At 38.2% G+C, this 27,930-nt stretch overlaps 2 protein-coding genes across 3 annotated transcripts; one reads left to right on the plus strand and one right to left on the minus strand.

The window, feature by feature from the left end:
* Positions 1 to 33: 33 nt before the first annotated feature.
* On the minus strand, positions 34 to 19,244 carry tax1bp1b (Tax1 (human T-cell leukemia virus type I) binding protein 1b). Of its 2 annotated transcripts, none has more exons than XM_056762283.1 (18): positions 19,085 to 19,244; positions 16,829 to 17,025; positions 10,464 to 10,566; positions 9,982 to 10,172; positions 9,745 to 9,903; positions 8,773 to 8,921; positions 8,483 to 8,573; positions 7,707 to 7,892; positions 7,179 to 7,430; positions 6,925 to 7,080; positions 6,775 to 6,844; positions 6,562 to 6,677; positions 6,359 to 6,484; positions 3,768 to 3,854; positions 2,680 to 2,860; positions 1,823 to 1,974; positions 1,389 to 1,468; positions 34 to 1,185 (listed from the first exon to the last, which is right to left on the minus strand). In XM_056762283.1, the coding sequence occupies exons 2-18, from the start codon at positions 17,003 to 17,005 to the stop codon at positions 990 to 992; spliced, it is 2,472 nt and encodes an 823-aa protein (XP_056618261.1). In that variant the 5' UTR covers positions 17,006 to 17,025; positions 19,085 to 19,244; the 3' UTR covers positions 34 to 989. The 2 variants fall into 2 exon arrangements, with proteins under 2 accessions (XP_056618261.1, XP_056618260.1); XM_056762282.1 differs by having other exon boundaries at positions 6,925 to 7,083.
* A 511-nt stretch (positions 19,245 to 19,755) lies between these two features.
* Positions 19,756 to 27,368, plus strand: hibadhb (3-hydroxyisobutyrate dehydrogenase b). The gene is made up of 8 exons (XM_056763211.1): positions 19,756 to 19,866; positions 21,122 to 21,282; positions 21,434 to 21,543; positions 22,292 to 22,413; positions 25,664 to 25,797; positions 26,171 to 26,247; positions 26,387 to 26,543; positions 26,664 to 27,368. Exons 1-8 carry the CDS (start codon positions 19,797 to 19,799, stop codon positions 26,820 to 26,822), a joined length of 990 nt encoding a protein of 329 aa, XP_056619189.1. The 5' UTR covers positions 19,756 to 19,796; the 3' UTR covers positions 26,823 to 27,368.
* Positions 27,369 to 27,930: the final 562 nt, after the last annotated feature.

The raw sequence follows: 27,930 nt of genomic DNA on the forward strand, positions 1-27,930 counted from the left end.
AATGTCAACGCATGACCAGTATCACCGCATACATATTGCTTCAAATGAATCTTTATTGGTTTAGATTAGGTATATAATACACACCAAGATATGAGACCTTATGTGTTTAACTAAAGAAATGGAACAAAAGGGTTGTGATCCAGTGCAAAGGTAACATGAGCATGCATTTGATGCACTTAATTAAAATTAAGTGAATTAAATAGATAAAGAAAAAAGACTAACTGAATTTTTTGATTATCAAGGTTTGTCTTTAAAAGCTTATTCTAAAATAGATCATTTTGTAAGAATCACCCTCTTAGATCGTCACATACATGGCCCTGACAGAGGAAGCTGTGCTCTGCAGGCAGAGACTAAAATAAACGCCACCTAATTTAATCTATACAGAGTTCTTGCCAGAATGCTCAGCTTTCTTAATGTCTTCTAAATAACCCAAACTGCTAATATGAGAGTAGTGAACCAGAACAAATAGTGTGATCCTAATCACAGATGTAATTCCTAAAGGGATAGATCACCTAAATATAAAAGTTCCATCATTTATTTCCCCTCATGTCATTCAAAACCTGTATGACACTTCTTCTGTTGAACACAAAAGAAGAGAAATGGTGGTTTTGTGTCCTTAAAATAAAGTCAAATGGAAGCCATTGATGTTTGGTTCCCAACCATCTTTAAAATATCTTCTTTTACATTCTGCGGAAGAAATTAGTCCAGGTTTGTTATGACATTAATGTGAAGAATTGCAATTGCAATGAACTATCCCCTTAACTACAACATAAGACATAAATAAAGACCCTAAAACGTAACCAATATCCCCCACTCACTTGGAATTCATTAACAGTATGCATCCTTCACTTTGCCTCTGTCTAAAGAATGGTTTCTCTACAGGTGAATGCTAAAAGCCAATCATGCAGTTTTCAGTGGCGGTTAAACAATAACACAAATGAGCTGAATGTGAAGCGGGTAAGCATCTTCAGCCTCTGCCAGCGTTTTTGCTAGAAGTTGGGCAAGTTGCTGTCGAAGTGAGTAAGGACGTGTTTCTCGAAGAGATGCTGATCGCAGTCTAGAGGAAACTGTTCGCTGCACATGGGGCAGATCTTCCAGTGGCTCTCCACGTGCTCCTCAAATTTAGACTGGTCGTAGTGAGGAGGGAAGATGACTTCACAGAGCGGACAACGCTTCTGCTCCCCACTGCTCAGAGAGAGAAAACAATGAGAAACCATACACGTGTATGTGTGAAGTAAAACGCTGTGTTCTGATGGAGTATAAATGGACGATGTGGGTGGGCCATTAGGCTAATGCACATTTTCACACCATGAACAAGCCTCGGCAACATGATAGAAAACCACTCTTGTGATGTTGTGAGGTGTGTGTGTGTGTGTGTGTGTTGTTACCTGGGCTCAAAACAAAATGGCATCTGTCCTTCACTGAGGAATTCTGTGGGGTCACTGGCTGTAGGCTGATCATTGGTTTGCTGAAGACAGAGGAAAAGAATATTCGTACTCTTTTGACGGCTTACAATGCTTTAGTATGAACAGGCCTTCATATGAGAAGTGACTGTTTTATGGCAACTGTGTTTCAGTTCAGTAAATCCACTGTTAGTCAAGCACGGCTAATGAGGCCAGTTAGCAACAATGTGCAGTGGAGTAAGACCATCAGCACTGCCTTAATGACTCTGCTCTGAGTTAGCAGGGCTTTAATAACGGCAGCTAAGCTAAACCCTGCCGGAGGCCAACGCAACAGACCACAAAGCAAAAAGAAGATAAAAAGAGACGGAATGGGAAGAGTTTATGTCCATCTGTAGTTCTTTAAGCGGTAATGAACTTACGGCTGCTTGTGGCTCCTCTGGTTCTTCCAGACCGTCGGGGCGGCTGAGGTTACGGGCAGGCTGTATGCAGACCACGTTGCTGTCCCAGGATGGAGGTCCGAGTGGAGGGAGTCGGGGCATCTGGTCATCAGAGAACTCTCCGTCAGCTCCATCTGTCAGAAAAGCAAACTTTTTTAAATGCCTGAACATCAAGAAGGATGCAAAATCCTCAAGGACAAATAGAGCCGAGGAAAAAATGAAGAGACCATTCCTAATTTTAATTTAATCAGCATTTCTAGATGTATTGTGGACATTCCACTCCAGTGTCTGTTGAATTTTAACAAAATCAAATCTTTCTAAATACATGTAGAAATATTACTGTTGTATTGCTTAAAGGTGAATATGTACTTGTTTTCAGTATATTATCTCTGAAACAAGCAACTATTCTGTTGTTTTGACCTGTTTCTCCAGTTTTCAATAGAAACAATTATTTTATTTGAAATTTGGAAGAAATATTTTCAGTGGTTCACAGAATGAAATAAAAATGATCATTTAACCCTAACACATACCTATAAATAGTAAATTCAGAAAAACTGAAAATATTTTGGAAATGATCTAAAAAAACAAATACTGTAGCTGCATAACAAACCATGGTTCATGAGATTTATACGTTACAGTTATTTATTTGCAGATGCTTTATCTAACATGATGCAAAAATGACATCGCATTTATTATTTGATGATCATACTAGACTAGCTGTACTAGACGAGATGTCAGTTTTTTTTCATTAGTAAGCCCTTACAACTTGTGTATAAATTATTCTCTTCACTCATTTAGGACAGATGAATGAAATCAGTAGCTATAAAGTAAGTAGATACCTCTGGAGTCAGTAGAAGAGTACGGGTTCCCAAACATCAGATCACTGGGACGCTGGGACACCAGCAGAGGAGATGGGTCATCCTGAGGGTAAGGCAGAGGGTACTGCAGGAAAACGGACTGCACGTCCAGATTGTCTTCTTGCTTTCTTTCTTCCTCCTTGTTGACACTTCTCAGCAACTCCTAAAGCAACACACAGAAAAGATCATGTCAAGTACAATGTGAAGATAGGAAATTTTGTTGTAAAGGGATAGTTCACCCAAAAATGAAATTCCGGTCATCATTTGCACACCCTCTTGTCATTTTAAACCTGTATGACTTTCTTTCTTCTGCAGAACAAAAAAAAAGATATTTTGAAGAACGTTGGTAACCAACCAACATTGGACCCCATTGAATTCCACTGTATGGACCAAAAACCAATACAAGTCAACAGGTACCGACATCGCTCTGTTACAAACATTCTTTGAAAAATCTTCTTTTGTGTTCTGCAGAAGAAGGTCATAAAAGATTGAAATTTATTTTCTGATCAACATTATGCTTAACATCTATGTATCCCAGTACAGGCCTTGTTGAAACCATTTGCTAACAACAAAAACTCGTTTAGAGCCAGGCATGATATATAGACCATCACGGAGTAAGGTCCTATTTTCCATCCTTTTGTTTGCCTCCATCTTTGAGTCCAGACAATACATCACTTAGTGGCAGCGACATTGAGTTAACTTGCCACCCTCACACAAACAGTTTAATTAAGCCCTTCATTAAAACTCCTCTGCCTGTTCAAAGGCAGCCAGAGCTCTCTGCCTTTTATTGAAGTCTTCGGCAGGCGCCAATTTCATTTAGTCTCAACCTCAAATTGGGTAATTTTGCTGTTTGAGCGTCAGGCTTTGTGTTGCACCTCGACTATGCATCCCTCTCTGTGGTCCAGGGTAATTGAATGGAAAATAAGGACTCACTTGCACTGCTGGTCCAATTAGAGAGATATGTTAAACCCAAACCAGATTCGGAGAACAACAAAAAAAATGGTAAGAAAAAACAACTCCAGTTATAGATGCGCAGATGACTGTGGAAGACGAAAATGAAAGCAACGTACCCTTTCCAACTTCTCTTTTTCTTTGGTCAACGTGACAAGACTGTCCTTCATCTCCTTGAGTTCACGGCCTTTCTCTGCCACCTGGCTCTGCAACGAGAACATTATAATGTGTTAGATGACATAAAAACATAACATTATTATTTATTAATTTCACCCTGCAAAATCTCCCCGCTTGACTCGAGTAGAAGAATTCGTTTATATTTAAGTAGTAATGTACAGTAAGCCAGTGCTACAACATAAACATGCCAAGTTTGCTATCACCACAAAGAGGTTTTGTAATCCTAACAAATAAAAAGGTTTAAAATAGAGGGTTGAATTAAAATGTTTGCATTATGATCAGAAAAAACTAAAGTGATACGAGAGACATGAAGCTAGATTTTATTATTATCTGGAATACATGATTCTGATTGGTCAGTCGCAACATTCCAAGATAATAACCACCAAGCCTTGGCAAACATAAAGGGTGAACAATAATAATGAGTTACGGCCACAAAAAAAGGTCACAAAATATGGAGATACAAGGTTTCAGAAAGACAGTAGCAATATGCAAGATTATATTTATAGACGATATAATCAAATTTCACGTTTCTCGCATTATGTCTTTAAACCCGTAGGAAATGTTTTTTCTTGCGGAAGGCTTGTATTTGTTTCAAATCAGCTGATAAACTACATCAAAATTGTATCATGTGGCCAGTAAAATGTACATCCAGGGATAACCAATAACGGATAACCGTAAAAAAGCTTGTGAATTGACCCTGATGTGTATGCTCTGAGATTCTGTTGTGATTTTAAAGCATTATTTGTTAGGATTTAGGACGCTCCCTTCTCTTTAGCAACAAGAGGGCTTCTCGCTTACATCCTGCTTGGCACGACTCCACTTGAGTCACGCACGACTTTAAAACTTTAGTCTGAAAACTACCGCTGATCTGCACATGACCCTACTGCTTAAACAGAACCGAGTGTCTTTCTCCGTCTCCTGCTGGGAAGGGAGGCAGCCAGCAGATGCATTATCTTGTCTTGATCCCAGAACTTCCAACTGTCCTTCCTCCAACATATCCGTGTCTCATGTAAACAGCCGTAAAAGTCAGTCTCCTCATTGACACGCTCATAAACCAGCACTGTCGGTGTATGTGTGTAAATGCTATGATACCAGGCTTGAGTCAGAGCAGTCATAAACAGTGTGGATAGAAAACGGTACTAAGTCTGATGGTATCTGAACATCTGAAGGACCGCTTATCTGTGATCACATTTCCTCATCTGTACTGATCAGACTCATTTTGTACCAAAAAACACAACAGAATAAAATCAAAAGCTTGTCTTTGTACAGTCCCAGATCTTAGTCATTAAATTAGAGTTTGTTAAGTCAACATGAAACTGAATAAATCAGAATAAAACAAAATATTCACAAAAAAAAAATTGTTGACTAAATTCAACTTAACTTAACTGGAATTGAAGGAGATGGATTGCTGACGTCAATTAAAAAGTGAAATGGTTTCACAGGCAGAGCAAGTTATTACATGTTGATAAAACATTATAAAGATAAACATGTTTTATTTACATATTAGAAGGCTTTCACATTTAGTTCGATTGTCTAATCACTAGTTAGATTCCACACCCCTTCCCCGCTGGACTGCGTCCGTTCATATATATTTTTGATATATATAACGCATTTGCGTTATCAAGCCTGCAGCTGTTTACCCTGTCGCTTGTAACGATGGCGCTGTAACATTCCTTTATGCAATATTAATTATGTAAAACTTTAAAATTCTAATTCTAAAGCAGTCCCCCCAGCCAGGCAAATAGTGCAAAACAATATGCAAACGGTGGCGAGGAACCCAAAATTCCAATTGAGAAAAAACCCTCAGGAGAACCCAAGCCCAACCAGGGGATTACAGTTCCCCTCTGGCAAAAGCTACTGCCTCTGCACAAGCTCGACGGTGCTTGCACAACAAGGCTAAATAAAAATAAATAAACTTACAAGGTCAATTATAGTTTTTAGATTATCATTTATAATTGAATAGCATTTTTTTTAAAAAGGAGGGGATTAGACAGATGAATTGCAGAATGAATCATTTGTCAGTCAAGAAGTAAGGTAAGAATAACTGCCTATTATAACGAAATAATAGTTTTTACACCATCTATGTACATAAACTTGTTGTTGGACACTCCATAAACCAAAGTAGGACCTTAAAAATCGCTAGTTATGTAGTCTTTAAGAACGCTGAAGGCAAACAGAAATGAGATTTACAGTTTTTTGCTGGGAGTGCCTCACTCACGTTTGTCAGAAAAGTGAGTGAAACACACACAAGCACACATTTTTACCAACTAATACCTCATTGATAGTGGTTCACTTCCGCGATTTGGTATGATTAAGTTCCTATCACCAGCAGCTTACTGGAGTTCACATGAACCGCACCCAAGACCTTTTTAAGAAGACTAGGGTACAGTTCGAGGGTGCGCACTCTGGTTTCTTGGTTGCTGTTCCCACCGCAGGGAAAATGTATCAGTGGCCACGTAACTGTAACATTTAATTGATCAACTGTGCCGATTATTATTATTGGTAATAATCCCAACCACTAGGTTACGCTGACCTTGTAGCGATCCTCCTCAGCAGCAACCTGCAGTCGTAGGCTCTCGTTGGCTTTTATCTGCTCCTTCAGTTTCACCTCCATCTTCGCCAGCTCATCGGTTATCATGCTGCATCTCTCTCTCTCCTCCTGCAAAGAGTACACTCACATCAAGTATGTGTCTGTATGGTCCAGTACATCAGACAACCAAAGATCAAGCTCCTTACGCTAAGCATCTGTTTGCATTTCCTGTATTTATCGCTTCTGTCCGGCTCCTTGCTTACAGATTTCAGCCTGCCTTGGATGATGGCATCGAGCACTGCATCTGATGTACTTGGGCTTCCTGTTTGCAATGTAGGGAACAGACAGTGAGTCTATGCAATGGCCATGAAAAAAATGTCCTCCAATGAAGGTTTTAGAATTGGATTATATGAATTTACCTGGTGCAGACGCCTCTGGACTGACAGACAAAGGACCAGTTGCTGATTCAGAACCTGGACTTCTTTTCACCTGAGACACACAACATAGAATGGAGTCCAATAACAGAAGACTATCTGTGTGATAAAGTCAATAAATTGTAATTCACTTACTCCTTGCTGGTCAGTGATCTTGCACACATGTTTCTGTAGCTTCTGGCATTCCTTATATTTGTCTTTGTAGTGTTCAGCGGCCATTTGCAGTCTAAGCCGTAGATCTTCAATCTCTCTCTGCATTTCTGCTAAAGCTGACCCTTCCGACTCCTTACACTGCTGAGAAGCGAAGAATGTTTCAGTATTTATTTTTAATGGACATAATCTCAGCCTGGTCATTTGAAGATGTGTTAGTCAGATGAGCATCTCTTTACCTCTTCCTGCCGGGCTGAGTATTTCATCTCCTCCAGCTGCTTTTCCAGATGGGTACACTCAGCTCGGGCCTCTGCTAGTCCCTTCTTTAAGGACTCAACTTCCAGACGGACCCGATAGAGCTCTGCCATGCCTCTGTCACGGGCGTTGGAGGAGTCCCGCAGCTCAGCTGATAGCATGTTTACCTGCTGCAGCGTGGCCTGCAATTGCTCTTCTTTCTGCCTTAGTTGTTCTCTAAGGGCCTTACTTTCACCCTGATAACATACACATAAACACAGTGAGTATAAAGTAAAACTATCCTACATATTGATTTCAAATAAAAGAACAACCCATACAGCTGCAACCGTTTAGCGATTTACATTCGTAATTTTTAATCTCAAAAGTCTTTCGGCCAGTTTCAATAAAAAGTGACAGGAAAAGATGCCAAAATGGAGGGGGATCAGAGAGATGGACTTACAATTGCAATAGTTAGAAGCACAAGTCTCACTAAAATAAATGAAATGTTAAGGAAAAGCTTGTTGCGTGTGTACCGATGGTGAACTGTTGGCCATTAGCTGACGGTGCTGTTTATCCTTCTCTGCCAGGCAATCTTTGACTCTACTGAGCTCCTCCTTCAGCTGAGCAATGGTGTTCTCCTTATTCACATCCACAGATTTCAACATCTGGAGCTCAGCACTAAGCTTGGTGTTCTCCAGCTCACGGTTCTTCAGGTGAATCTGTATCAAACAGAAACATATATGATTCAAGTAGGCCGTATTCCATTCTCTTTGTATCACTCCCGTGCGGTAACCTGAGCTCATGGCAAAAATAACCAGCAGTCTGCACAAGCCAGCCCCAACCCCCGGATGATCCCCCAATTATCTGCACACAATTCTACAAAGAGGTGTATTTCCTGGTGAGGAAGTATGCGAGCTAAACCTAATTATAATGCAGCAGTAACAGAGCAGCCACTCTGCTCCACCCCCACCCTTCTCTTTCTCTGCCCCAGGCAGCTGCTATGAAGTGTGGGCCGGCTGTGTTTCCGTGGCGACAGCCAGCGTTACCGCCCAGTTCCTGTGCCCGCCACAAGAAAGAAAGGATAGAGAGTGAGATAGATGGAGTGGGTGATGGAGTAAGTGATGAAGAATTACAAAGCGTGTGTTTGAGTAATTAGGAAAAAAACAACTGTTACGTGGATTCAATGAGGGTCTGTTTTCCACTTATCCACTGACATAAATACACAAACCTTTAATAAAAGAAAACCTTAAAGCTGGCATCTGTTTAGTGGTTTTATGAAAAGTAAGGTATATAAGATGACTGTTGTTACCTTATAAAGCTCCTTCTCATCTTTTTCATTCTTCAGCTGACACTCAAGAGCCTCTTTCTCCACAGTTAACTTCTTCACTCGATCCTTTAGGCTGTTAGATTAAAGCCGGTATCGATCATTAGAAACAATGAACTTATCCAGAAAAAAAAAGTACGATATTATATATATATATACTCTAATTATTTAATCTAATTTCAAGCAATTTACAACACAATTCTGTGGTTTATTACTGTAATCACAAAGGTTGGCCCTTATTATGGCTTTAATGTAATTATGGTAAGAAATCACACCAGTCTAGTTCAGTTTCTTTCTCCAGGCCTTTCTGAGTGACTCCAATCAGGTCCTCCTCTAACTGCTGGATTCGTGCTGTGTTCTCCTCCATCTTCCTTTTCACTTCCTCTCTCTCCTCATCCAAGCTCTGCGCAGAGAGCTGCAACTCCTGTGCACACACAAACATAGAAAACACATTAGACATATACATTGACTCCATTTGTCAAAAGCTAATTGTCTCCTACGGCAAAAAGGATGAGAGTGTCAGATCGGATTGTTGGTTTTAAAGTTGTGATCGTGTGTGGTCTCTGAGAATCTGCAAACATGGAAAAGCAGGTCTCCAAAATCCTCTCCAGGTTCTTCTGCAGCACCGCTTCATGTGTAGAATTTTTTGAATTATTTTAACAGCACATAAAAGAACACATAAAAGTGCAGTCATAAAAGTAACAGCCAGAAATGGGTGTGCTTGTTTTCATCTTTAAACCAAATGCTTGAGAGCTGATACATTTAGACTTGAAAAGTGACACTTAAAGCGCAACAAATGACAATGATGCTAATGACAGTTGTGTCTGTATAGCTGCAAATTATTATTATTATATTTTATGTGTTATTTTTAAGGGCCCTGAAGAGAGTCACTAGGGGGTGCTGACAGCCTGATAACACTTTATTCTAAATACATTTGTCATTAAAAACATTAAAACACTATTGCCAATAAATCATATGAGGGTAGTTCACAAATATACCGCAAATGTCCCCCCCTATGTTGAGACAGCAAAAATATAGAAAAAAATCTAATAATGATTATAAATCCATTTTACGCTATTCTATATTATAAATATAAAAATGAATCATATAAAAATTATTGTTAACAGTTTGTTTTCTAAATGTTTGCCGTTACATGTTACACATGTATTTGTCAACTACCCATAAACAAATGAATAGCATGTATACAAATATTAAGAGTATTTTATAAAATGATAGCATGCTCTCACCTCCACTTCTTTCCTGAGCTGTGCGCTGCTCTTTTGCTCCAGCTCATATTCTTTCTGTAAGTTGTTCTTCTCTTCAATCATTTCATCCCTCTCTTTCTGCAGCAGGTCCAGGTTCTCCAAGAGTTCCTTCTTCTCCTGCTGAATTTGCTCCATCTTTTTCTGGAAAAGACAAAAAATTTATGTTTCACTACAAAGGAAACTTCTAAGAAAACAAACAGTTGAGTTTCATCTCCTTACCTCCAGGTAACTGGCCTTGGTGGTGACGACCAAGATGTCTGACCCGCCTTCATCCTCCATCGTGAGCAATTCTTCCTCTGTGGGGCTGTTGGCCCGGAACTGGAATGGGGTGCTGGCCCCGCGGATCTCTCCCTTATGTGTAACATAACAGAACTGGTAGAATTCACTATCGTCGTTCGGTACGTAATAACCTGCACAGAACCCAAGCATCAGGCAGAAGTTCAGATAACAACTCAACAGCTTATCAAGCTTATAACACAGAAACTATCTCAGTCTCACACAAACATTTTTGTGACTGGACCACTCCGGCAAAACTGACCCATTAACGCATCAGCCTTCTAATAGGGGGTGACAGTGTTTTACTATTATTATAATCATCTGTGACTGCATATTAAATACACCTTCAAAGTCCTTTAGCACCAACATGGTATTCACTGTCAAAAATGGGTTTCACATACACATTAATCAAAATGTTCATTTACCTTGGAAGACCACAGATCGGTTGACTGTGGTTCCCTCGGTGTAGCTCTCTGAAGGAGGTGACCACAGGAACGTGTAGTAATCACGAGCGGTGCTCCAGCCAACCTGTGAGGAAGACAGAGACCATATATTCAAAACATTTCAAAATAATTTCAGTTGTTCTATATTTACTATTTATAAGTATATGTTAAGGGAAACTTATCATTTTCGTTTCATTCTGTGAACGACTCAAAATATTTCTACCAAATTTCCCAAATTTTTTTTTTTGTTTTTGGATTTATTTGCAGAAAATTAAAACTGGAGAAACAAGTGACAGTAACAGAAAAGATGTTCTGTATTTTTTCAGACCTCGAATGCTGCCAGGAAAACAAGTTAATATTCACGTCAAAGCAATACATCAGTAATATTTGTACATGTATTACGTAAAGTTTAAAAAATATCTTTATGTGTCTTGTCATGCTGTCATGCTTTCACATTGCTGTTGGATGACTTATATCACTCCTGAGGTTTGATTTTGTTGAAATTCAACAGACTCTGGACGGGAATGACCACAAATGTAATGCATATAGAAATGCTGATTTAATGAAAATATCCTAAAACATTTGCTGCCAGTATCAGCTCAATGCAAAGTAAAAATAATAATAGACTTATATAAAAACAGTCAAAACTATATTGTGAATCGCTAATAAGATAACATTAAAATGCTTACACAGAGCGAAATAAGAAAACACATTGAGAAAAAAATGGAGCAGCATTTGGCAAATGTTAAGCTATAAAGTTGCTAAGTGTTTATGTGGTTGTCTCGCATATACAGACTAATAGGAAGACTGTAAATGCTTCATCAGGCTGTCGTGGTCTTGACCATTGCCTGACTCACTCATTTTCATACTGCAGAATTGTTTGGCAAATGATGGATTTTCCCATCTCTACAAAGCCCAGCAAAAGTCTTTGGAAGTGTAAAAAAAACACTGTGTGTTTACAGAGGCAAGTGAAACTCGGCCTGGCTGCCACGTGTTTCTCGCCAAAGCCTCGTCAATATGTTCGGTTGAAGGAACGCGGCTACAACTCAGCCTTAACAGGAAAAAGAAAATAGGTGAAAATTTTATACATACTTCAGAATGGAAACCGAAATGTAATTATATGAACTTTATGTGTTGTTAACTGATGCCTGATGAGGGGGAGTACAGAAAATACATCCATAATTTCAGCCCTCCGTCATAAAACTGTCAAACAAAATCAGACTCACATCAGGCTGCCTGCGTTTCCTAAAGTACACATGCACACATGCTATACAAGCCTACAACCTGCTATCGGCATCTACGCTGGAAATCTATAGCATCCTGGAAGCGGCATTCGGTAACGCGAACACATGCAGCGTGAAAAATGCTAACTCACTCCAGGAACGCTTATGTTTAAAGCTGTCCGGCTGGTTTGCCCAAAAGCCGTACAGCTGTCTTCCATGTCCACAATAACATTAGTGTTGCAGAAGTCCCCCGAATGTACAAGAGAGTTGCCTGAGGTGCTGGAGCACTAAAGAGCAGGAAGCCATTAAAGCCATGGCCCATACGGAGTGTCATTACCGCCTGGACCAAACTCCACTCATTAGAGACGTTTGGGGTGAAGGAGGGTAAAAATTAAGCCCCTGTGTGTCTCTCATTTAGGTCTGCGGAGGGAACAGCAACCAAATGGAGCAAAGATGGATGATCGGCAGGCACGCACAAACATTTCAGAACAAGAGCAACAGCATTTTTGAGAATAATGGATTGTGCAGTTAACAGTAGACATAAAAAGACAAGAAGTCATGATAATTAACTTAATACGCCTATAAATGTAATTTACTGAATTACTATTTTTTGGAGGGGGGTTAAATTAGAATTGGAATAAAGTACAGAATTAGCATTAGAATTAACAAAATATACACTACCATCTAAAAGTTTAAAACCACATTAAAACTATAACAAATTTAACTTAATGAATTATGCTGTTAGTAAAAAATTGAAAACCAACGGAAAAACTGTATAAAATATTATATTTTTATTTAAAAAAAATGTTTTTATCATTTACCTTTGCAGTATTTTAATAGTTCCCATCATTTCTGGACTGTTTTTATCTGTATTTTGTTCTTGTAATTTGTTGATTAAAATTTATTTAAAAAAAATCTAGTTTGTATTTACATTATTTAAGCATTTCAGTCGAGTGACCCTATATGTTTGAAAGGTATTGTATGTCCTATATGGTCCAATAAACTGAGCGGTTAAGAATGACAAGTACACTTTTGAAACAAAACATTTCACAAAATTAAAAAATTTCAACAGTTTGAGAAAAAGTTCTAAAATCATTTGTTTTTAGCCATTTTGTGCAGTTAAATTTCTATTTTTTTAGTTTTGGTGTTCAAAAACTTTTTGTTGTCTCTCTATATAACAAAGAGATTATTTCCAAAGTGAACAGCAGGACATCTCTGTGTGTGAAAGTACCCAAATCTCTGTATCTACATGACGCACTGACTTGGCTCATGACTCTCTCTGCGCTGGCTATATTGGGTATGGCAGCGCTATATATCAGAGAGCAGTACAGAGAGCAACTCCTCCACTGACAGGATAATTATAAAGCAGTGTTCACCTTCACCACACTGAGTCTGACAGCATGTTCTGACAATTCAAAATCACAGCTTTTTCAACTAGACTCTGTCTGTAACCGATCCAACTTCACAGGGCCACAGGCAGCATGCCTGCACTAACAAGAAACAATACCCCTTGCATAAAGAAGCAGAAAAGCAAATGAGACGATGCTTAATGCATTTCTTTTTCAGAGCCTTTAAAAATCCCCTACATAAGAGATTCAGTTAGTGGGCATAGTTGTACGCACAGAAAACACAATAGGGGGCAAATATAATGGTGAGGAATTGGATGTTTATTAGAAATTGTTCAAATCAGTGTTACACCATATAATAATTACTTTAAACTTAACTAATAAAACATGTAACAGCATCTTTGCCTTCATCAAAATGCCAGAACTGATCAGTTCATGTAAAATCAATGAATCTCCTGAACACTAGGTGGCAATAATAGCCTTGTGACTACAGTAGACCTCCGGGCAAGTGACTCATGGAACAGGTCTTGCAATTTTCTGGTGTTTGGCACGACTGCCTTTTGTCTGTCAACAGAGACAGAGCCATGTCAAGATTTATGATCTCGTGCCCTTTATCGCCCGAGGTATTCTGCGTCTCTAGGTGCAGACAAATGTGCATCAACTTTTTGAAGGAACACGCCTTTTCTCCAGGGTGTAGGAAGGCACTGACATCACATAGTGCATCACACTACATGACAATTAAGTAAACATGGTACTCAATCATAGAGCATTAACAAGATTCCAATTGGAATAAAATTGGATGTAAAGAAGTTACTACTGAGTACTAGACAGTACTGCAAGTAAAGAGTAGTTATAATTTGTTAACTCCTTTCTATTTCTCTGCAGATATTCAGGTAGCCAAACCTGACCATGAGCATAGCATGGTTTAAATTTCAGCTGATTAAAGAACCACCCATTTAGACTTGAATTGATTATTTACATGACATGTAAAGTTGGAAAAACAAAATTTATTTAAATTGATGTTGAAGGGATTCTCCACCCAAAAATTCTGTCACAGATTTCTTCCCGAACCTGTTGTTCCAAGTCTTTATAAAATGTTTTTCTTCTGTTGACCACAAATAAATATAGTTGGCAAAATGTTAGCAAATGACATTTCTGGGACAAAAAAATGGCCCTAAAACTGTTTGCTTTCCTAAATTATTCAAAACATCTCATTTTCTGTTCATCAGAACAAAGATATTTATACAGGTTTGGAACAACTTGAGGGTAAGTAAATGATGAAAGAATTTTCATTTTTGGGCGGAGTATCCCTTTAAGGGGCAAATAAGTAATACAAAGGTGGAATAAACCGGTGTGATCGAGAATGCAGTTGCTACACAAACTAAACTCTAATTAATTTAATTTAAATATTGCATGCCATATTCCTTGGAAACTCAAAAAAATTATAAAGACACTGGTGATTTCAGACAGCTTAGCGTGAGATTCAAACCAGACGGTCCATGGACTACAGAGATATTTAACCCAGATCCAGAGATTTAGTTGTACCTGTTTCTCACAGGGGTTCTGTCCCGTTTAATCTTTAATCAAGAACATTTACCACAAAGTGATAGAGCTGCTGAGAACCAGAAGCCTTCCTGAAAATCAGCCATAAAACTAAGTCTAGCCCACACTTTGATCCGGTCGGATACGAGCGCTGACAGTGACTGCTTCCCCTCCAGCACACCTACAGCAGATCTCTTTCCCCTCTTTTATTTCATCTCACGGTACAGTCCACATCCATAACGTTACGTCTTATGTTCTCTCACCCAGCGGTAGCTGGGGAACTCCAGAAAGCAGAATGAGCCAAAACATCCCACTTATCCTGCCAACCCACGTATTTCATTCCCGTGCACACCATCATGACCACACTCGCGCTCAACTGCGCTCCAGCATGACGCACCGCTTTGTGCCAACATAGTGGAATTTTCAAATTACCAGAGGGTTGTTATATTTTCTATAGTTAGGTGTTTTTCTCTGGTAAGCAAACAGCCAAGATCTTTTACAAATGCTTAAACCACATTCTGGTATACAAGCCAGTAGTAAATGCTTGTGCTGCTTGATTAAAACCATGTAAGAGGACGAAACAATGACGGAGATTTTCCTGGATATGATTCACTGTTTTCCAGAATAAAATGAACAAGACATACTTACTGCATACGTTGAGAGTCTTCATAGTTAAAAATACATTTCCTAATTAGCTGTCCATAAAAACAAAAAATCATAGCGGGCGATCATCTTAATGGCTTACAGGGAAAAGAGAACCGACTGGGCAATAGCCTAATTCTGGCCGTATATCACAGCTATCTTTGGGTTGCAGTGCATAAGGAAAAAGTATATCTTTTAAAATAACACCTGCAACAAAAGCAGCCTCTCTGTCAGACCGACAGCGAAATATGGCTCTGAAAAACTTTTACTGCAGGAAGCATTTAAGTGACCCGCAGTCAATTCAATATGATTTATGTTAGGCACCAGTAATGGCAACTGCCCAAAAATTACCAAAAATGACTTTGTGGAAACTGAAAAAGGGTATCAAAACTAGGGCTGGGCGATATGTTTAAAAATATACATTGATAATCGACTTTAAAATCATCGCGATGTCCGATAATATCGGGTGTTTGACTTCATGCAACGTTGCCCAGACGATCGATCTGCGGATACGGAGCGGGAGGGAATTCGTGCCAGGACCTGCCAAACAAACACGCACGCGTGCGCACACACACACAGGCGTGCCAGGCGCACAAACTAGTGTTGCAGTGACTTCTTTCATCAGGTAAAGCGAGCAGATAAATCATTGCTTGTATGCTGTAGAAAATTTTTGCATGTGTCCTGAAATTTCATCCTACCCATCAGATTATCCTACCAGGCACGCGCACATCAATGTTACATAATTTTTTGCGCTATAAATTCATCCTACCTGTTTTTTTATGCTGCTACGGGAATATGATAGTGTATTTTCATTGTTAAATCATTCTACATATAGTACAATTTGATCACCAGTACAGACCCGCGAGCCTGAGGTTTTGCTTTGCTGATGCAGCTCGTCTTTCTCTTGGTCTGTGTCTGTGCAGGGACCGGCAGAAAACAGCAGCACATTCAACTGACCCAACAAAATAGCGTTTCCAAACTTATGTCACTGATACTGACTGCCTGGGCATTAACGTTCACGCTAAACCCTACATCGCATGATAAGGCGTATTTTCCATTATCAATTATCGTCTAGAATCTGTCTGTTGTAATCGACATCGAGATATACGATAACATCGTCACATCGCCCAGCCCTAATTAAAACATGACATCTAAGCAAATAATAATATCTTACATCACAGATAAGTGTATTGTTTATTTAACGTGCACACTGCATATCTTATGTCTGCAGATCCACAGTATATTATTATCAACTATGAACCCAAATAACCTACAGATGTCAAAACAGACTAATTTGGCTTATGTGAACATTGTCCTGGAATAAACAATAAATCAAATATTTAGAGATCAGCCATAAGAGCTTTAGTAAAATGATACAAGCCCGATCTGTGTGACGTGCAACGAACAAGTGAATACATTCACGTGTGAGATTCATTAAACATCGCTTTTAACCCATTTACTAAAATTGTTACAGTTTAAACTTCTGGATCTAAATTTCTTCATGTCTGTGTTATAGAATAGAGGCCTTCTATTCATTGGCAAATGCTTAAACAAAATAGACGAAAATGTAATAAAAAGGTTTTTTTTTTTTTACCTTGAATATGCCGACCCAGTCCTTTGGATGTGGTTTAATGAACTGTGTGAGGGTGTAATGGCATTCTAATGCTGCATGAGGGAGGTAACTTTTCCCCACATTCTGAAAGATGACATGAGCAAAATTTGATGTTTCCATGGCACTGCTAGCTGCTGTCCCTTCTAGGAATAAAGCCATCTGTCTATCAACAGTTACCTCTGTGGAAAGACAAAAAAGATGAGAAGTGAATGAGAGAAACGACATTTTAGAAAGTATTCTTTGCAGACTATGCCAGTTCCTCCAACCGTCAACTTCTTAAAGACTCTCTTTAAGACTCTCTTTAATAGATGCCGATAGAGGGAATTTTGATTACTGCATAGCATTTTTCAATCATATTCTGATGACTGATGTGTTTAACCAGTATTTTTGGTTTCATAACCAAATAACAGTGTTGTTGGATCGAACTTTGTTCTTGGTTCTGCCTCATTTACCTTCATTTGCAATATGACCATTTCTGACCACAACATCTCATGAGTCATACCTTATAAAAAACCTGCTTGCTTTAACCGCTAAAATTTACAGCATCACACAATTGTGATGTTTAGAAAATGAGAGTGTTTATTGGAATGAGGACTGAAGCCATAAAGAAGGTCTTTAACCAAATTTAGCAGTTTCAACATCAATCTTTTAGTAGTAGTTCTTTCAATGTTCTCAAATATTCTTTCAAAATGTATTTGTAAATCTAAATAACAAATTATTTCGACAACTATTAGAATCTATTTTTGTTTTAAATGGAATGTACAAATCATTTGCCTGAATCATTCTATATATTTCAAAATCACTTTGTTGTGATGAGTCAATGAAAGCATCCATGAGAACAAAGGCAGATGACTGTTTTGGGATTTTCACAGTGACAAGGGTCAAATGTTTTGTAATCAGTAGTTTACATAAATTATTTTTAGCACAGGTAATGTACAGTGGATTAGCCAGACTAAAGGTTGTGGACTTTTGTAAAAGGACTATCAGATGCATTGCAAATTATATGAGGAACACATCCTGTAAAAACATTCTTTGAATATAGGCCAAGCTTACTTGACAAAAAAAATTGTAATTGGTCACATAGGATTATGTTTCTGATCAAAATAAACAACAACGGTACTTTGTTGTATGATAAAATGTCTGTATAGATCCTTGACCTTAGAGAGATTATATCACTTTTCACCACCAGCATTCAAAAACTGCTGAGCTGTACAGAAAAAAATAGAAAATATCCGACTTTCTTTCATACCACAACATATTGCAGCAGATGAAAGAAAGAGAGAGAGAACTTTTGCTACACGTTAATAGAACGGAGATACCCCCGTTACTTGAAAAGGCAATTCCCTTTATCTAGTCCAAGAAATGACGTCATGGCTGACGTGTTTAGAGACCTACGTACCTACAATTGCAAATTATTCTAGTTGTATGTAGTATACAACTTCATTTGTAACTCTGGAGCAATAAAACTAAATGTATAGTGTTTATACAGTTATAATGTTTGTGACAGTAATCCTTTAGATAATTCAAAGGTCACCGCTCCAAAAATAAAGTGAACTTTGGTACACCTGTTCTTCATACCAAGAGAAATGTGACATTAAACCATTTATAACTATATATGACAGACCAATTCTATGTTCCGTAACACGTCTGTTTTAAGATAAATAAGTTAAATAAAATGTGTTTCTAATAGGCCTAACTTAACTTACTCTCACGGGCAGTAAAACAATATTTTTAACGAGTAAAAAATAGATTACGGTATTACGAATCATATATAGCACTATATACTGTATGTGTATTATATTATGTATTCTATATAGTTAAACTCTATGTGCTTTACATCTAAAGTTAGTTTTCTAGCTTAGCCGAGCTAATGGTGGATATGACGCTAGCTAGCTAGCTAGCGCTTTTTAGCAATCTGGCTAAACAATAACAAACCATGAAGTTACAATAATCAAAGCTTTTTGACTCATGTCATTCAATCACTGTTCAACCATTCCACAAATACAACATGTTTGATGTTATTTTTTCTAAACAAACATTTCGGTTAATGTCTTAAGTCAAGTTAAAGAGAAAGGCCGAGAGATACGTGGAATAGCCGTCATCCTGCTTCGGGCCAACTATATTTCATTAAAAGGTCTTAAAATAATACGACGAGTAAGAAAACGATATTATAGTCAGTATTGATCACATTGTAGCATATAAATAATGTCAAAATAAAGAAAAAGACAAGTACAATACCTTATTTGCATAGCGAGGTGTCACAAAAAACCCAGAGCTGTTATTGACGCACTTTCAGTCCCAGGCAGCGCAAGTACAGCCCCGTCTGCATGACGGGTCTGAGTGTATGTGTGTGCGTGCGATCGCGCGCGTGTGTGTGTGGTTTCCCGGAACAACACCATAACAAAAATATTATACCATGCACAATTAAATACGCCACAATATTCACTCATGGCTTCATCTCATTAGGACCATAACTTAGATATAATACTTGCGTTTGAAAAGTGGTCGTGTTGGGAACATAACATAAAATAACATAACATAACATAACATAACTTAACACAGAGCACGATCTGTGTGTTATTATAGATAAATAAAAAAAATATATAAGATCAATTTGGGTCCAACGGAAATGTGTCTGTCACATCTGCTTTGAATTTGGCAAAAACTAAAATACGTAAAGACCATTAAATGTTTAACTAAATTATATTAATAAAATATTATTAATAAGAATAATGAGCAAAGACTGTGAGATCTTCATACAAAGAAATCACATAACCCTTTATTATTATTGTAACGTAATAATGGAGACTTCCAGGATATCCCGCCTTCTTTTGAAAGCCATTGGATAAACGGCTCCACATTGAATGAAACGAATGGAGGAAAAATATGTCAATCATCAATCACCCAATGCCGTCACTTGTAAGTCGTAGGTCACAGCGAGCGAAGCAGTATGGCTGTTCTGTTAAGGGTCTCGCGTTGCCTAATGGGAAAGTGGCATAACCATGTCAACGCGGTGCAGGGTAACGTGTTTCTAATGTTAACTTTTATTATCATGTTTCTCTCTGTAGTTGCTATTGCGCTTGCATATTTGCTATGCAAGGAAGCTTCTGATAGAATGCATTCTGAGCGCTCGGTAATAGCCATCAGGCTAAAGTCAAAGTCGTGTGGTCAGTCAGTCCGTAATACAAATAGACACAGTTGTCACGTTGTACTGAGCTGTCTTTGCATTGAATTAAGGGGGATTGTGAGATTGTTTCATTGCTTACAAGTCGATGCGAGAGCGAAATGTGATCAAGCATCATGTTTCATGGCTAGACTGCTATCTAATAGAACAAGGCAATTAAAATAAAAGAAATTCAAAACAAATTTGCGATGGGTGACGTTTTATTTTTCTTTGTAATAATTATTTGATACAATCCAATTGATCTTAATTTAATTTTAATCTCAAGTATAGATTTGTATTTATTAAAAAAGAGACATGCACTTTTATCACTGTCCACTAGTTTTGGGTATAGTTTGAATTTGAAAGATTCCGATTCTGCTAATCGATTTCGATTCTTATTGGTTCCAAGCTTCAATCTCCACAGTTAAAGTAAATCATTTAGATATCAACCACTATGGTCATTTAGCCTGCTTGTTGACTGGTTTTATATATATACACACAAATCTACCATGTTTTGTGTGATTTATTACAATTTGTGTAACCATAGCTTGACTACATCATGTTTAAACAGTGGGTAATATAATGAAACTATGGTCAATTTGTTGCTCCTGTGCTTTATCACTAGATAGCACATGCACATTTCTGAAAATATGCATAAATGAATAAAAAAGAGGAATTTAAATTTTAGTTTCAAGTATCCGATTCCTAGCCATCGATTCCGATACTTAAACGATTCCGTTTTTTCGATATTCAACCCTACTGTCCACTTGTGTTTAGTGAAAGATGCAGGACAGAACCGGGCAATAAATATTTTCCGTTCGTAAGCCATACAGTGCATTACCTCTTTGTAGAATAGGAAAAATGCAAATACAAACTATTTATATCTACCAAAATTAATACATTCATTGTATGTATGTAGATTAGTCCCTCAGATTCCAATCACAAGCGGTCACAGGAAACACGTTGAGGTGATGTTATTAGCTGTTGTGTCTTTGCTTACTGGTTATGAATAGAGCAATCGAGACGGGACAAGATCTTAGATCTTCAGGATGTCATTGTGGGAAATGTCCAACATGAAACCATAAATTTGACTTAAATTATGTCTATTCTAGTATCTATCAGGTCCATGGCTTCTAAAACACAGGTGGGCTTCATTGGCCTGGGGAATATGGGAAACCCAATGGCAAAAAACCTCATGAAACATGGATATCCAGTGATAGCCTCGGATGTATTTCCAGAGTCCTGCAAAGAGCTACAGGAACTTGGAGCTCAGGTCAGGATAACAGACATAAAACAGTGTCACTTTTGACCCATGGTTAACATCTTAGTATACATGCTTTAAATTATTTAGTCTTGTGTTTATTATTAATGTGTATTGACATTTTGTAGTTGTTCTTACTCTTTCCTGTTGCCTCTGGTCATAGATTCTGGACAACCCTGCAGATGTGGCAGACAAGGCAGATCGCATCATAACAATGCTTCCATCTAGCCCTAATGTTATAGATGTGTATACAGGCCCAAATGGCATTCTGAAGTAAGGATATCTTTCCTGTTTTTGAGGATATCATTTTAATAATGGCAATATGTTCAATACTTTGCTTAATCCAAAGTTAAAGTGATGGTTCACCCCCAAAAAATTCCCTCATCATTTACTCACCCTCTTGTCATTTCAAACCTGTATGACTTTCTTTCTTACGCAGACCACAAAAGAAGATATTTTGAAGAATGTTGTTAACTGGCCCCCTTTCACCCGCATCTGTTTTGTGTCCATACAATAGAAGTGAAGGCCCAGTGCTGTTAGGTTCAACATTCTTTTAAATATCTTGTTTTGTCTTTCACATGAGAAAGAAAGACATCATTGTTTGAAATGAAAAGAGAGTGAGTAAAATATGACAGTATTTTCATTTTTGGGTGAACTTTCACTTTAATGTAACTTTCTAGTTTGGAGTACATAGACAACTGTTACAGTAGGGTTGTGCATTTGCAAGAATATTATTCATTGATTATCTTAAAATTATTGATCTATTAATTTATGTGAGAAAAATATTGGACTTTAGTGTTCGATATGTAGTTCAGAGCTCATATGATGACTTATTGCATTTAAGTATAAGTTGATTGATTTAAATTTACTAAGTTTAATAAATTAAATTATAATGATCAATAAGTCAAACATTGATTAATTGTTAACAACCCCAGTTTAAAGTGTTTAGATGTGTTAACACGTTTTATTTAGTCAGTAATTAAAGATATATCAAATGTAACCTTATGTTTTTACTCAACAGGAAAGTGAAAAAAGGATCTCTCCTCATTGATTCCAGCACTATTGATCCAGCTGTGTCCAAGGAGATGGCAGTTGCCGCAGAGAAAATGGGGGCTGTGTTCATGGATGCCCCAGTGTCTGGAGGTGAGAGCCTGAAGTGACAAAATCGAGAATTCTCGTTTTAACTCAAATGTATTGGGCAACCAGAACTAAGTAACTGATGTGGGCTGCTGAAATGCTTAGAAATTTGAAAACTGTCCTGCCTGAACTCAAACCACACGTTGAGCTGTAGATAACACGGCAGTTTGCTAACACATGTTTTAAAGGTTTCATAAATCATGCCCATAGTTTGTTCCAATACTAGCTGCTGTACAGTAAGATCTACACTTTTTTTTTTAACTTTGGCCTCAGTTCAAGCAGTGTGGCTTTTGCAATCCCAGCTTTTTGTATTATGTAAGTAGAATTCGAGTTTCACATTAAAATCCATGTTTGATTGCAACTATTTTATTTGTCCCTGTCATGCCGAAAGAAGTGTTGTTCACTCTAGCTGCTGTTGTTTACTTTAGCTACTATGTGGCAATAGTGTAGATTGGAGGTCTATATTATAATTTCATCTGTTAAAGAATTTTGAGCAATCACAGTTTTTTGTTCATTATGTTGACAGAGAGAATCATTCTAAGAAGAAAATTTGAATATGAGTACACCATTTCTACCCTTATGAGACTGTCTTATCTCTCTGCAATTGGTGATTTGAAGGTTCTAGATAGCACTCGGTTTTATGACCAGTCTCATTTAGTCCATTTTCTTAATCCAGCCATTGGTGTGGATGTTTTGAGTTATAGACTAAATCAAATGCCAGCATCTGGGAATTGATCTTGTGACCTAGAAATGGAAACAAGTGCTCATCAGTGGTCCAATGGAGTGAACTCCTATGTATCATCTTTTAGAAGCCTTTTATTTAAGATCTAGTCTTGGGTAGACCGACCCTTATACGGAAGGTCTGGGAACTTTGGCCGCTTTCTTTTTCCAGGAGGCCATTTGACTGACACGTAAAACAACCAATCAAGTTTTGTTTTGTGGCGTGGAAATGTCCCCACAGTAACAGACCAGTGTACATTCACGAACGTGTCAAAAGTTAACATTAACAACATTGATAAAGTTTATGCCGTGATCTTCGCATACTTATAAGAATTATGCGTTTAGTCGATCGTGATAAACTCTTATTGCAACTGATGTAAACATGAGAGCTTACTTCCATCAGAAGGAATCGTGTTGTTTCCATTGACGACTTCGACCGTGCTGAAGTGTTTCCAGAAAAGAGTGCTTTCTTCATCCGATGTTCTGCCATCGGTCTGAAACTATATAAGATCAGGGTCTGGTTAGAACTAGGTCTAAACTTTGAAAAACAAGCATTCATTATTCCATTTTCTTTGACATGAGTTGTTACACATGCCCGTTATGCGTCTTGTTTTTGGACTGTCATGGTCAAGACCTGTTCATTCTATATTATCAACTCAAAAGTACACACTTCCATTACTTTATGTACAGACATTCCATTTTTCCACGGGCCTCAATCCTGGTAGAACAAGTGCCCATTCTGTAACACTTTATTCGTCAAAATTTATCATCTTAATGTTACCATGAGCTAGTTAATTTGGTTGTTAAAATCTGTTCTCAAAACATGTAAGAATTATTTTCCTCATCTATACAAAACATAAAACAAAGATTAAATATCTATTAATTGCCATAATCTACATCCACAGCAAAACTTGAGAACATTTGGAGTTTTCATTTAATCAGCATTTCTAAAAACTGAAACTGAAAAGAACACTACCAAAACACGTACCTATAAATAGTAAATTCTAAAAAAACTGAAAATAATAATGGTGTCTTAATTAAATAAAACAGCCGTGCTGCAGCATGTTTACTTGTAGGCAGATTATGAAGTTACTTAAGAATTATTAATTAACTAGTCAGTGGAAATGCAGCCAGATCTGCCGGCTGAGCACAGTAGAAAAGAAAAGGGCTCTAATGCCAATACTAAGCATGCCCTGACTTCTCTTTGCAGGATTGAGGTTTGCTTTGACTGTGGGGGGAGGATAAAACAGGACAGCGAATGTTTCACGGTGACAGAGTTTCATTTCCCCGCACACAGTTTGGCCTGCATTTGAAACACGATTTTAAACCTAATAAGACCCGCTTCTTTGAGCTTTTCAACCACGTTTTTACGACATAGTCCAGTAGATTAGTGGAGATTTATGTCTTTAGCTTCCCTCCCACTGCACTGGATTAAAGCTACTCAGCTCTCCTCAATGAGTTTGACTGGGGCAGATTAAAGCACAAGAGCCATTCCTGAATTAGTTCTTGATCTTTGCCGCTGTTTCCACATTTTAGTAGCAAGCATGTTTTGAATGACATAGCAAAGTGCTCAAAACTATATATTTATCAGTTGCACTCTGCAGGATCAGTAGTGACAAGTGTAAAGCGAAACTGGTAAAACCTTGTTGGATATATTTTCCATGTGATTTGTGATGTTACATGATTTAATATATTGTTAATTTTGAGACATCAATATACCTTGAATTGTCAGAAAATGTATATATTAATGATCATTCAACATGTTCTCATGATCATTCTCAATCTGTGTGTCTCTTACAAAGTCTCGAGGTGTGAAAACCGCCCCGTGTTGTAATGTAGCAAGGAATGTTTAACTCAGTCAGCAGCCCGTTTGCGCTTTATGGTGAAGCTCCTTTGTAATCAGGAAGTTGTTCCCTCTGGTCTTTGGGCATATAAAAAACAATGTGCTTCTAGTTTGCTTTCCTTAAATTGTTGCCTCTCCCAGTTCATATGCGTCAGTGGGGTTTGGCTTACATACCGCTGGACCAGCTCTTGGTTTTAGAAACGGTCATAAGAAATCCACAGACCTGCTCATTCTCTTTACTTAGACACTCCAGACATTATTCCCAGCTCCATGTTAGTGCCTGTGAAGGAGGCTTAATGAAACTCGAGCCACAACAAACTGGTCCTGACGTCATGCCTGTCTGTGTTCACAGCAGAGCAGATGGTGAAGTGCTTGTGTATTTATAGAACTTTCCCCTCTAACAATAATTACAGCATTTTGATTTTGAAGACGCAAAATCGCCTCAATGTTCTGTTGACACAGCTTCAAACAGGTACGACGAATGTGACAAACGAATGTTTGTTGTGATTTTTGATCTCCCATTCATTCTCTGATTTGTTCCCTACAGATACACAATGAGTAATTGACCCTTTACGAAACTTTTGTTCCTATTGTTATTGTCTTGCAGAACTTGAACTCGTCTTTCAGCCTAATGTGACCAATGTACCTGAAATTATTTTTGTTTGATCTTCCTCAATTTCTTTATTTTCTCAGGTGTTGGTGCTGCTACTTCTGGTAAGCTCACCTTTATGGTGGGTGGGCCTGAGGCCGAGTTCAACGCGGCCAAGGAGCTTCTGACCTGTATGGGCGCCAATGTTGTTTACTGTGGCCAGGTCGGCACAGGGCAGGTACGGATTGAATGTCCATTTAAATGCAGTTCTATTCTTGTTAAAGGGATAGTTCACCCGAAAATGAAAATTCTGTCATCATTTCAAACCTGTATGATTTTCTTCTGCAGAACACAAAAGCCGATATTTTAAAGACAACGTCGGTGCCATTTGACTTCTATAGTATTGACACAAAACCAGTTCAAGTCAATGTACACCATTGTTGTTCGGTTACCAACATTCTTCAAAATATCTCCTTTTGTGTTCTACAGAAGAAATAAAGTCACACAGTTTTGAAATGAAAAGAGGTTGAGTAAATGATAGAATTTCTTTTTTGGGTGAACTATGCCTTCAAGGTGCTATTTTACATTTTACCTTTCTGGCTTGTTTGCAGGCAGCTAAAATCTGCAACAACATGCTGCTGGCCATTGGGATGATTGGAACAGCAGAGACCATGAACTTGGGCATCAGGTGCATTTCGCATGATAATGATAGTAAATAATTTGCTCAACTAACCAGATTTTCAGCACATTTTTTTCCTTTGGTTACTGATCACAGATTCCACTTTTGACTTTACTCTCTTGAAAAATGATTTCTTTGTGCATGACAGATTAGGGCTTGACCCAAAACTTCTAGCCAAGATATTGAACATGAGTTCTGGGAGATGTTGGTCAAGCGATACATACAACCCTGTCCCGGGTGTGATGGAGGGAGTGCCCTCAGCAAACAACTATCAAGGCGGCTTTGGAACTACACTAATGGCTAAGGTTTGCACTTTGTGTTTTTCACAGTTTCTCACAACTCTTTCTCGAAGTTACAAATTGGATTATAAACTATATAGTTTATGGAAATAGATTATATAATGGGTATCTGCCATTTATCCTCAGGATCTTGGACTTGCACAGAATACAGCAACCAACACAAAGACACCAGTGCCGCTGGGCTCTCTTGCCCATCAGATTTACCGAATGATGTGCGCACGTGGCTATGCCAGCAAAGACTTCTCCTCTGTCTTCCAGTTCCTTCGTGATGAGGAGGGACAATAGATGTCAACCCTCTGTGCCCCTTTCACAGCCTTACACAGCACTGCCTGCCTTGCACATGACCTGTCTTTTGAAAAAATTGACCAGTGTGATACGTTTGGCATCAATGTGCAGGGAGACTGAATTGATGAATGAATGCACGTGTCTGTACGAGAGAGAGCATGTGTTTAGGGTTTATTTGACAGGCCACGATCCCCGATGTTACACGTGTAGTAATCCACCAATCAATTTACATGCTGTGAATTTTTAGACTTATTTTTCTGACTGTTTTTGCCTTTGAGGGTGTTCTGTAGACTAACAATATGTTACTATGATGATAATGCATCATAATAGTTTTTTGTCATAATAATGTTTTATTTCATCTTCACGAACCACAAACACCTGACCAGACCAGCAGTTTCACTTCTTTAAAACTCTTCTATTAGTAAAACTCACTTTTTAAAATGTTAATGTGGGTGTCTTGTGAGTCGCAGTTCAGACTGAATGGTCAACATGTCATATTCATGTAAAAAAAAATAAGTAGAAATTAAAGGACAGGAGAAATCTGAAGCTCTGTTGTAAAATTATTGTGCAAAAGGAGTTTCAATTGTACATAAATTGTAATTGTTCTTAACAATATGAATATAGATTTGGTATGGTCAGTGCTAAGATCAGCCTTGGCCGTGTTTTTCTAGCTCAGCCCAATTAAATGTTGCTATCTGGTGAGAAGATTGGGACCCTGCATATTTTAAGGTCCACAAATAGGTAACCAGAGCTCCTTGGGGGACCCAGCATGCTTGAAGTAAATAATGTAATAAAGATGTACACTATAAGGGACTTAAACAGGACTGTCTCCACAACATTTCACTCTCACTTAGAATTTCCATTCAGTATTGTCCTGATGCCCTTTCCACTCACTCTTCTCACTTACCATAGCTTTACTCCCTCTGTCTGTTTGTATTCCTCCATGTCATTGTGTCTCCTACAGTCCTTCTCTTCCTCTGGTCACACTCGATCTTGTTCTCCTGGTTTCCAAAACAAGGGAAAATCAAGTCTGTTTCTGATCTACCTACCGAAGAGCTACAGAGAGGCCATAATGAAAGAGGTCACATGATCACCGGACAAACCCATA

The sequence above is a fragment of the Triplophysa dalaica genome, chromosome 12 (genome assembly GCF_015846415.1).
Source record: "Triplophysa dalaica isolate WHDGS20190420 chromosome 12, ASM1584641v1, whole genome shotgun sequence".
In the NCBI taxonomy this organism is placed as follows: domain Eukaryota; kingdom Metazoa; phylum Chordata; class Actinopteri; order Cypriniformes; family Nemacheilidae; genus Triplophysa; species Triplophysa dalaica.

What these genes read in the sequence shown, in the direction of transcription:
- tax1bp1b (XM_056762282.1), bottom strand. Translation starts at nt 17,005, where the DNA reads ATGGCTTTATTCCTAGAAGGGACAGCAGCTAGCAGTGCCATGGAAACA. An exon ending in TCCAGAGGCGTCTGCACCAG is followed by an intron (nt 6,678 to 6,774) that starts GTAAATTCATAT and finishes CATTGCAAACAG; the next exon opens with GAAGCCCAAGTACATCAGAT. An exon ending in CCATTTTGTTTTGAGCCCAG is followed by an intron (nt 1,186 to 1,388) that starts GTAACAACACAC and finishes CTCTCTGAGCAG; the next exon opens with TGGGGAGCAGAAGCGTTGTC.
- hibadhb (XM_056763211.1), top strand. Translation starts at nt 19,797, where the DNA reads ATGGCTGTTCTGTTAAGGGTCTCGCGTTGCCTAATGGGAAAGTGGCAT. An exon ending in CCATGTCAACGCGGTGCAGG is followed by an intron (nt 19,867 to 21,121) that starts GTAACGTGTTTC and finishes TGTCTATTCTAG; the next exon opens with TATCTATCAGGTCCATGGCT. An exon ending in GCCAGGTCGGCACAGGGCAG is followed by an intron (nt 25,798 to 26,170) that starts GTACGGATTGAA and finishes GCTTGTTTGCAG; the next exon opens with GCAGCTAAAATCTGCAACAA.